Source organism: Zalophus californianus, chromosome 1 (assembly GCF_009762305.2).
Source record: "Zalophus californianus isolate mZalCal1 chromosome 1, mZalCal1.pri.v2, whole genome shotgun sequence".
Lineage (NCBI taxonomy): Eukaryota > Metazoa > Chordata > Mammalia > Carnivora > Otariidae > Zalophus > Zalophus californianus.
In genome coordinates, this window is record NC_045595.1 from 152,020,930 (window position 1) to 152,032,426 (window position 11,497).

Below are 11,497 nucleotides of genomic sequence, written 5' to 3' on the forward strand. Positions count from 1 at the left end.
AACTGCTGTGAAGATCAAATGATGGTTGACAAACTCATCGTGTATGGAAGACATTACAGCTGAAGATTAAGCTGACATTTCAACTGCTTATACATTCTAAGTGAGCCCATCTTACAAATCTGGCTTCTCTATTAAGAATTATCAGTGCCAATAGGAGAGTTATTGGACAATACTAGAGGGAAAAATCAGTTCAAACAACATTTTCTTTTTGTCTCTCTCCTTATTTAAGATAGATCTATGGGAAAAAATACTTGAAGATTCTTTGTAGCAACAGGGCAAAATAAAGCTTTCTTGGGAATAATTTGAATAAAACTTTATGCTGTGTCTACCATCTGCTAACTACTGTTGGGGCACCAAAATGAGTATGACAAGATCACAGCACATCATCTACAAATTCACAATATGTCTTTATAACAAAATGATTATTTTTACTTAAAAGCAAGGACATGGCTAAAGCTCTTAGAATAAAACTTACCTTGTTTACCACCACCTACAAGGGTAAGGAAAGAGGACATCAAAATAATTAAATTCAATTATTACCCCACGAAGCAGTGTTTTCCAAATTGCATTTAGTGGGATGCTACCAGCATAGTTTTCCTTGTTTTTCACGTGTGGATAACTGACTTCTTTATCCTGCTCTGTGCATGACACATTGTCATCATTAGTCCCTAAAGGATCACTTTATTTGCATTTATTTCCATTCTTTTCCCCCACTTACCTTCCTTCATTAACACCCATTCTGTTTAAAGCAAGTCTTTTTACATATATGCCTTCTTATGTGTATGTTTGGGTTGTGTACTCCTTCTTTAAATTTATGTAAATGGTATTGGGATATGTATCTATTCTCTTTCTTTTTCACTACCCACACTCTTTTAGAAATGTGTCCATGTTACTTTGTGTATGCTGTCAATGTCTTCTAGTATGTGCCTAGTACACTACATTTCCCTATCCACCCCTGCAGTGATGAATGCCCACATTGCCTCCAATTCTCTGCCCCATAAACATGCTGTGACAATTATCCCCATATATGTTCCCTTATGGACTTGCTGAGAAAGTCTTTGGAATACAGATCCAGAAACAGAATTGCTGAGTCACAGAATATGCATCTACTCTTAAATTAACTGGATACTGCCTAACTTCCCTCCAAAATGGCAGGACCATTCCACATTCCCAACAGTAACCTGGAAGGATTCCTACATCCTTACAGGTACTTGGCATTATTCAGCTTTCTAATTTTTGTCAGTCTAATGAGTCTAAAGTGATACTTCACTGTTGTTTTATTCTCCATATCTATGATTCATACTTGTTTGGAATAGCTCTTTTTATAAGTGCTGGCCTCAGTTTTTCTTCTATATATTCTACATATCCTCTTGCAGTAAGCAGGCAAACAAAAAAGTTGCTTGAACATTTGTGCTTCTATATACTGTCTGTTCATAACCCTTTTCCATTTCTCTTTTGAGGTTGCTATTCTCTTATTGTTACTTTCTATATGTTCCTTAAATATTCTAGACATCAATCCCTTGTTGGATTTAGATATTTCAAGTACCGTTGACCAATTCATCATCTATGTGTTAACTTTGTCTATAGTTTCTATTAAAAGATAAACTGAGGCATAATAAAAATTTAAGAGTTTGAACAAAAATTGGTACCAATTGGGCAGCAGAAATGGTTAGGAACACTCACTCCACTGATAGGAGCTCAGGGAGAGGCTTCTACAGAGAAAAGGCAGAAGAAAAGTGAACAAATTATTGACTGGCTACAGCTTAAACTTTAGTTGGCTGTTTGTGAATGGTTGTCCTTAGCATTTTGATTTTGTAACCTTGAGGTATTTATAGGCTTAATTTTTGGTTTGCTTAATGTAGGCCATGCAGCGTTAGTGACACATCAGTCTAATGGCTTCTTTAATTAATTTAACATGTCCTATGGAAAACATCAAGCCTTTGTTTTGATGTAATTATCTTTTTTTTTTACTTATGAGAGAAAAACTCTCTAAAGGCCTGATATATAAGGGAAACCATTTTCGATTTCTTCCTAAATTAGCATGACTGTACATAAACTTAGTTCAAAACAAAGGGCTGACTTATGGCCTGCCATGCATGCATTGTACATGTGCTTGTGTAGCCTAAGGAAAGGTAGCCTAAAGGCAAAACCCTCTTGTCCTTGAGATATCAATCAACACTCCTGTTCCCTGCATTCCTTTACAATAAAACTTGTAATTCTTGCCTATGTGCTAACCTGTAATCTTTTGAGCTTTTACAAGATGTAAAGAAGTATATAACTCTGTAAAAACTGTTCATTCTCCACAGTACTTTCTTCCCTGTGAAGAGTGTGTTTCCTGGGCAGCTGTTTTAACTTGGGCTCCAATAAAACTCTCTTTACTTTTAGAGATTCTAAATGGTTTGTTCAATTTGTGTTGACACAATGAAATGTTGTCAAATAGGTTGTGCCCCACTCCTCAGTATAAAGATAACCTCCACCAACTTTACATTAATGTATTTTGGGGTCCTAAGTAACAGAGGCATGCTATTAAAGTTGGGATGGTTTTTTTTTAAAGATTTTATTTTTAAGTAATCTCTAAACCCAGCGTGGGGCTCGAACTCATGACCCCGAGGTCAAGAGTCAAACGCTCCACTTACTGAGCCAGTCAGGCACCCTAAAGTTGGGATGATAAAAAAAAAAAAGATATGCTCCTCTATTATCACTACCTTCTATTAATTTCTTAGTTTGACCTTTCACATGTACACCTTTAATGCATCCAGAGCCCCACCTTTTGATGTGGTGTTTAATTTTCTTCCATTTGTTTCTTTTTCCCATTAATTTGTGCAGCCATGTTTATTGTACATTACCTTTCCAACTGATGTTGAGGTTGGTAGTCCAAGAAACAGTGTTTAAATAGCAAGATATTAAACAAGAGTAGTGAACACCTAGTTGAAAGAACTAATAATGGTAGATAAGGGTTCTTTTAGGAGAACATAAGGACAATATGTTGTATTTTTAAACATAACAATCCATAATGAGGTAAAAATCATGCTCATTAAAAGTTTTTAGATGACAAAATAGGGATGGTTTTAATAATTTGGAAAATATACCTAGAGAAATTACTTCTAGGGCACCTTGGTGGCTCAGTTGGTTAAGCGTCTGCCTTCGGCTCAGGTAATGATCCTGGAGTCCCAGAATCGAGTCCTGCATAGGTTCCCTGCTCAGCAGGGAGTCTGCTTCTCCCTCTGATCCTCCTCCTTCTCATGCTTTCTCTCTCTCTTAAATAAATAAAATCTTTAAAAAAAGAGAGAAATTACTTCCATATAGCACCAATTCACAGACATACCAATGAATTCCGAGCTAAATCTCTGAAATACAGAAACAAACCTTTGTTAGGTGATACTGCAAGTCTGATTACCCAAAATATCAATCACTAGGCAGCTATTTGAACAATGCCTTGAAGTCCTGCTTTAAAAAGTAAGTTCATTCCCTTTCTCCAACAATTCTCTGCAGGAAAAAACAAACAAAAAAAACCACAATTGCAAATAGTAGGTGCCAGTTTACTTATATACCTAATCGATTTCGAGAAATGCCAAGGAAAAGTCATTTTTCAATTTTATTACCTGGTATATTTGCCCTATGACTGAACAATTCATACTGAAATCAAGTAAGTTAGAAAGGGAGCTATAAACACCAACTCGTTAAGAATTTGAGGTGTATGGGATACGGTATGAGTATTAGGAGAATTTTTTTCCCCCACACTTGTGGATTGCATTGTTCAAATGTCTTTGCTGGTCATTTTTAACTAAATCAGAAAAAGACCGAGGTGGAGGTGGGGATGCGGTGGGAGGGGAGGGCAGATAATACAACAGCAGGAAACATGCGGAACTAATCCGTTATTGCGGGGAGCTGGCTCTCATTAGTGGTTTCTCTTGCTTAGCGTGGACACGTCATTTCACCTTCTTCGGCTTCGGTTTTCCACTGCTAGGCGGAAAGGTTAAAAAGTATGACCTAACTTCTCTCTTCCTTTTCGAGTCGTCCCCCAGTTGATTGACAAACTTTGCCCTTTCATCCCGCCTCTCTGCGCCTGCGCGGAAGAGGCGCCCTCGCTTTAATAATACCCTCATTTAGCCTCTCCTGCGCAGGCGCTACTTTTCACCTTTTCTCGCCCTCCTGATTCCCTCCGGGTCTGAGAGAGGCAGGACTTCCTGTCCCTTGTAGAGCCACTGCCGGAAGCGACTGCGGGCAAATCGGCCTTCGCCAAGCCTGGGAGAGTGTAGGGTGGCGGTGCTAGTTGCTGCTTTAGGCTTCAAAGATGCCAGGTCTGGCGGCCACAAGCCCTGCCCCGTCTGACTCACAGGAGAAGAAGCCGCTGAAGCCCTGCTGCGCCTGCCCGGAGACCAAGAAGGCGCGCGATGCTTGGTCAGTGCGCAAGCGGGGAGGGTCAGCGGGCTAGCCCCGAGCGCCGCCTTCCGGTGCCTTCGTGCCCTGCCTGGTCTTGGGCTCCGAGTTTTGTTGTGCTGAGTTCTTGAGAGTTATAGGTCCCTGTAGGCTTTGGGGCTGCTGTCTCTTGACTGAACCCATAGCCCAGCCCGGAGACATGGATGAAGGGTTAGGAGAGAGGTCAGATTGAACCCGGCTCGCTTCTCCCACTCATCCTTTACTGCAAAGGGCTTTTGAGCATCTGTTATGTGTCGAGACACTTAACGTCTACCAAAGACATAGAAGTAGATAAAGGTGCTACTTGATTTAAAGGAGCTTAAAATTAATGGAGACATATGCCAAGATTGCTGTTACCACGTGTTATGGGCTATGACAGAGGATTTGGCAAGATCAAAGAGTAAAAGTTTTCTGGTAAAATGTTGGCATAGTAGGACACGGCACATTTCTTAAAGTACTGAAGAGTTCCCCTTACCTCTCCCCCCTCTTTGGGTAGATGAATTAAAAATCAGCCTATGACGTTGGTGACACAGTGTTCAGAATAGTACATCTAAATTACTATCAACGCACAAAAGGTATTGTTTGCTCTCATACAGCCTGTGTTGTGGAACAAATCTCAGGGGGGTTGCTCAGAAAATGTGAATGTACACCTCTCCCTCCAGCCCCTTTTGTCCTCCTATAAAAGATCAAAGGTGGCATGGTGGGGTTACTAAGAATTGTAGGAGCTTAGTGCTTTTTATTAATACTGAGTACTTTGCAAATAATACTGTGAAAGGAGAATTGAAAGACTACAATCTGATACTGAAAATAGCTTTCCTAGTTAACTAACAGTAAGTGCTTATTGAATCTGAAAATAGTATGGTGTGTCATGATTAAGAGCCTGGGATCCAGAGTTAAGCTTTGAATCCTGGTCCACCAGCTCTGTGACCTAGAGCAAATTATTTAAGGTACCTCCTCCCATGTCTGTAAAATGGGCCTAATAAAAGTATCCGCCTCTAGGATTACTATTACCTATAGTCAGTAGTGAGTTTTTTCTTATAATTGAATTTGGCTTAACTTGATCTTTGCTAAAATTACATTTTCAGGCCCTAGAAATAAAGCTGTGTGGTCCTAGGTTTTACTTTGTGAATTTTACAAATAAAAAGTTCTTTGATCATCACAAGGGAGGCTCATCAGGCTGCTGTTGGCTGCCAGATCTTGCTGTTTATGTTGTTGGGTGTGTTATGATTAGAAGGAGATTTATTTAGGTCTATTTGAATGTAGGGCAGAATAAAAAATTTAATTCCTCTGTAATAGGCAAAAAAATTAAGTTCCCTCTGTCCTTCATTTAAGATAAATATTGTATTCAGATGGTTTGTTTCATTAGAGAACTGTATTGTTCCTTGGATATGAACTAGAAGCAATATTATACATAATTATTTCTTCTAATTAGATTCTCCCTAAAAACTAGTTATCTGTGGAACATCTTCATGGGCATGGAAATATCACAAGAGCCAAGAAAAACAAAGCCATTTGGTGTAATAGCATTTTTTTTTAACCCCAGCTATCTTCCATCAGACCCATGTTCTACCTCACTCCCCATCACTATCATGCGTGCTTATTTACTACTAATGTGTTTAATGTTTACTTTGTTAGATAACAAGTACATTATGTTTTATAGCATCATTGAGAAAGGAGAAGAGCACTGTGGACACCTAATCGAGGCCCACAAGGAGTGCATGAGAGCCCTGGGATTTAAGATATGAAACGGTGAGCAGGGTACTTTCTGACTGGGAAGATAATACATAGACTTAATGCTTCAGATTTGTGCTTTATAGATTTAGCAGTCATTAGGCAACATTCAATTCAAAAGATAGATCACCTGGTTAATCTAAGATGCTGAAGTATCACCTAAAAAATAATTTTCAGTTTCTAATGTAGGGAGTAAATGATGCTAATAAATTGAGAGGCATTCAGTGGATTTGGGGAGGGAGAATTTGTCTTTCAAAAAAGGGTTTGATAAAAGCCTTTAGAGTCAGAAGGAATAATGGTTTAGGAAGTTCAAAATATTCAGTTGTCTGACTTAAAGGAACTAAAAGGAAAGTACTCTTTATTTCTTATTCCTGATATTGTGGGTCTTTAGGGGCTTTTAAATAGGGAGTAAGCAGTACATGGAAGCATTGCTTTCTGCAAAAGAAAAAGGAATTATCGCTATTTCTTTTGTACCAAGCTTCTAATAATACTATAACCTCAGACCATTTTTTTTTAAGATTTTTATTTATTTATTTGACACAGAGAGCACACAGGTAGGCAGAGCGGCAGGCAGAGGGAGAGAGAGAGAAGCAGGCTCCCTGCAGAGCAGAGAGCCCAATGTGGGGCCCGAACCCAGGACCCCGCGATCATGACCTGAGCCGAAGGCAGACGCTTAACAGACTGAGCCACCCAGGTGCCCCAGACGATTTTTTTTAAAAGAACTTTGAATCCAAATTTTAATGCTGAAGGGATCTTAAATTATACAACAATACCATAAATAAATGATCTTTTGTTTGGAAGCTCTTTATTCAGATAGCACCTTATCTCCCTCCCTCTCTTCATTCAGGTCTCTGTTCAAAAGTCTCATTATGAGGCGCCTGGTTAAGTGTCTGCCTTCGGCTCAGGTCATGATCCTGGGGTCCTAGGATTGAGCCCTGAGTCAGGCTCCCTGCTCAGTGGGGAGTCTGCTTCTCCTTCTCCATCTGCCTCTCCCCCCCACCTTGTGCTTTCTCTCTCTCTCTCTCTCTCAAATAAATCAATAAAATCTTTAAAAAAAAAAAAAGTCTCCATATTAGAGAAGCTTTGCCTCAACACTCCATCTGAAATAGCATCCCTTCCCCATCACTCTATTCCAGCACTGTCCAATGGAACTTGCTGTGATACTGAAAATGTTCTATACCTTCACTCTCCACTATGCCATAGGTGGAGCCCTGTGTGGCTATTGAGCCCTTGAAATGTGGCTAGTAAAACTGAAGAAAGAACTGAATTTTTAGTTTAATTTTAATGTGAATAGCCACATTGAGCTAGTGGCTACCCTATTCTTAACATCACTGCTTGCATATTAGATACTTATTTATTGTCTGCATTGCTTTACTCCAAGTAGAATGTAAGCCCTGAGAAAATAAGAATTTTTTGCTTTACTCAACTGTCATATACCCAGGACCTATGCCTGGCACATAGTAGGTGCTCAATAGAGGGTTGTTAATTAAATAAATAAATAAATGAGGAACTAAGGCCTATAGGTATGGAATGGCTCCCAAGGTGAGTTAGCAGAATCAGGACTGGAACCTCTGTCTCCAGGCAGACTTCCTTTGCTTTTTGCCCCCACCCCCAACCCCCAACATCCACACCACGTGGCCACTTTTAACTTAATGATAGCTGAGAGAGAATGCCAAAGTCACATTCCAGTATAACAGTAAATAGAAAGCCTGGTTTCTTTCCCTTTCACCTCTCTCTCCTGCCTCTTTAGAATTTCACATATGGCTAGTCTTCCTTACTGAGCTATAAAAAAGGACGGATAAGGACCCTGTTCCAAGCTGATAAGAAGTATCACTACGTAGTGGACAACAGTCCAGGCTGAAAGTCCTGAGGGTTAATTTTGGTTCTCCTGATGTCTAGCAAACTTAGGATGTATTTTACTTCAGCTGCATTTAACATTCATCAAGACACTAATCCTCTCTGGGTTTCATTTTTTTAATTTATAAAAAGAGAACCATAATACATTTTGTGATTTTATATATGGTATGGTGTGTCTACTCTGTGTGTACATGACATACTTAAATGGCTTTTAAATTTCTTTAAATCCCATGGTGAATCATTTTGTAAAATAAGTAAGTTTGGGTGTATGTTTGGGGGGGTGTTCTTTAAAAGTGGAAGTATACCTATTGATTATTTCTGAAGATCTGGAATCTTGACATTTGTACACGGTTTCCTTTTTCATAATCTAACTCTCTTCCTTAGGGTGTTGTGTAAACTGTTGGTTAGTGCCAAGCCTGTCTTGGTAAAAAAGATGATTTTTAAAAATGCTAATTTTAGGAGCAGCAGAAGCTTCTCTTGGACTTCACATGGACTACAAAGGCGCTACAACTGTTGTCATAATTAGCATAAATTCACAAGGACTCGAAGATATCCTAGTTTTCTTTATATCATTGGGACAGAGAGTGAGAGTGATTCCTATGTACTTCATTTGTGTGTAGAAGGAAATGCAAGAGCTTTGGACGTACAAGACTTGATGTTTAACTGATTGTGTGGTCTTGGGCAAGTCATTAACTTCTGAACCTTAGTTTACTTCATAGAGTCATTGTGATGATTAAATGACAGGTGTATGAATAGGATTTGTAAACTATCAAAGAGAAACCAGAACAGAATAGCCTGTGTCTTCGGAATTGGGGGTGGCAGACATTCAGTTGAGGTCTGTTGAATATATGACCTGATTACATATTTTTGAATCCTGATTATGAGAAGAACAATCTGAATCCACATAGGGCCTTTTTTAGAATTCAGATGTCATGTTTTCATTGTCAGCATGATAGTACTTTTGGAAAAGGAACAGGTGTTTGGATCTCCTTTGGTCCGAGGTGTCCTGTTTCCCCAACCCCCATTGGGAAGTGGACAAACAGCGAAGTAAAAAAAGGACGTGTTCAAAGTTGAGAATGGATGGCTGGTGGAATTAAAACTAGAGTCTAGGTCTTTTATATTCTCCAAAACACAGATGCTTTACACTTCATTTCTTGCACTTAATGAGATCTTATTGCCAACATACTCATTTTTAGAACTGCGCACAGACTTGCTCTTCAATCCTAAAACTTTATTATGAATGCAAATTAGAAAGACCTATTGTTGAAATGTGTAGGTATATATATCTCAGTAACTAGGTCATTGGCTGTAAAATCCAGTACTAGTGTCTACGTTGTTATAAGATAAACGTAATTAAATTGATATCCCTTAGACTATTAGATCACATTTTTCTGAGGATAGCTGTAAAGGAAAAATACTTTTGCAAACCTATATCTTCCCAGTAATGATCACAAAAGTTACTTAATTCAAAAACCTTTGTAGATTTTAATGTTATATCCTAAATAAGATAGGTCTTATTGTACTTTGAATTTAGTACATCGGGACTTAATATAAAAGTAGGCTACATTCAGCCAAAGGTGTTCCTTGTCATCATCTGAGGACTGTTTTCCAAACTTCACATGCCCTAGGCCTTGATCTGTTCCTGTTGACTCAGAAACTCCTAGATAATTTTCCTGTGCACCCTTTAAGAACCATTGGGTTAAGCTGAAGAAGTAGCAGGGATATTGCTAAATATAAACTACCTAAAGATTTAATAGTAGCAAAGGCAGAGACTTGAAAACTCCTAAGGAAAAGTAGGTGTGTGATGGTGGTGATGCTAGACACTCTCTTCTATCGTATGACCTTTTTTTTTTTTTTTTTTTTTTTTTACTGAAAGAGAAACTAGAGGAACTGAACGTGCTTGAAAATGTAAAGAGGAAATGGTAGCTAGTATCTTTCTGACTTGAGGAGTCAAAAAGGAACCTTGAGAACTCCGCCTGGGGGCTAAAATCATTGAAAGAAAATGAAAAGACTAGGACTGAGCAGTGGGGATACTCAGTATTTACTGTTCAACAGAACTTAACAGTTGGTTAAAATATGCCGATTGCTCACCCACACCCACCTGATTATGAAAATATAATCCCAAGAAAATCCAGGAAAAGTGTCATTTCTTGCTATTCAAACATTTATTCATTGAATATATATTTATTGTTTAATACCCTAGAAAATGCTAACATGAGAAAGACAGGGTCTCTTCTGTCAAGGACTTTACATCCAGACAAGTAACCAAGAGGTTTACACCCAGAGGCTTTCAGGAGTAGCCCCTCCTGATACATAGTTAGTGGCTGAAGAAGTAACAGAGCTCTAGATTGCTCTTACAATAGCGGGTGGCTTCATTTCTGCTTATCTCTCTTGCTCAATCCTTTGCTTAAGTGTATTCTTCCTTTGAGCCTTTTAGAAGAGAGAGTTTAGATGTTTGTATTGTTGATGAGGCTTATCTTTTCTAAACCACCTACAGGGAATAATAGCTAGATGAAAGAAGAAGCACTTGCATTGGGCTTGAAGAGTTGGCTAGCCCAAATTACTTACCTTTTTAAGCATTGCTCTCTGTCTTCTGGGTGAGGGACTGGGGGTCGGAGTGGGTGAGAACAGTCTGGGGAGAAGCCTGGTACTGATTGACTTAGACCAGCAACCCTATCCTCTACTACTCTCCTTTTTTGCCATTTTTTGCCCTGGTGATGAAGTGAGTAACTTTCCACAGGAAGTCCCTTGTATACAGAGCTGACCTTCTGCCTTCCACTTTGTGGATCTTTGCCAAGCATACTTGAATCAACAAGAAGGGGTTTGCAAGTCTCTTCTTTTGAGTATCTATAAAAATAAACTGCCCTAGCCTTTTTGGGAAGATATTTTTTAGTAAATAAACATATATAGTTTTTAACAAAGACTTCTAAAGATTAAAAAGTGTACTGGATTGAACAGTTTCAGTGATGTTTTTTAGTTAGACAAAACTAGAATTTAAAACTGTAGGTTTTTATTCTAAACCACAGTTTAGAGTTAATAGTACTTGGGTGAAATATTCATTTCTAGTGGTCTTAATTCCCTAATTGCATAGGTCTGGCATGATGTTTGAAATCTAATTTTCTAATAAAAATTTTTTTTTGTAGGTGGTTTACTCTGTGAATGAATAATTCCTGAAGAATGAAGAAGATTCAGTAGTTTTGGGAATTCTTTGAGGAACTTTGATAAATGGAAAAAGTACTTATAATTTATTAAAGAAAGGAAAATATCTCTGGCCAGAAATCGTCAGGTGTGTTTCTTTTTGTGTTCCTCACATCCTTACATGGCATTTATTTGTTTTTCTTAAAGGATATAGTATAAAAAAATCTTGTAATAGTAATTTCTTCTGTTGTGTCATTCTGAGAATTCTAAATATTTGTTGTAAGGAGAAAGCAGATACTGATCTTACTCAGTGAACTCTCCAAAATGAAGCGCAAAGAAGTAAGGAAATAAC

The 11,497-nt window shown here is 38.5% G+C and overlaps 1 protein-coding gene across 1 annotated transcript; it reads left to right on the forward strand.

The window, feature by feature from the left end:
- The first annotated feature begins 4,167 nt into the window (after positions 1 to 4,167).
- On the forward strand, positions 4,168 to 11,286 carry LOC113918595 (cytochrome c oxidase copper chaperone). The gene is made up of 3 exons (XM_027587167.2): positions 4,168 to 4,401; positions 6,080 to 6,168; positions 11,151 to 11,286. The coding sequence occupies exons 1-2, from the start codon at positions 4,295 to 4,297 to the stop codon at positions 6,162 to 6,164; spliced, it is 192 nt and encodes a 63-aa protein (XP_027442968.1). The 5' UTR covers positions 4,168 to 4,294; the 3' UTR covers positions 6,165 to 6,168; positions 11,151 to 11,286.
- The last annotated feature ends 211 nt before the right edge of the window (positions 11,287 to 11,497 follow it).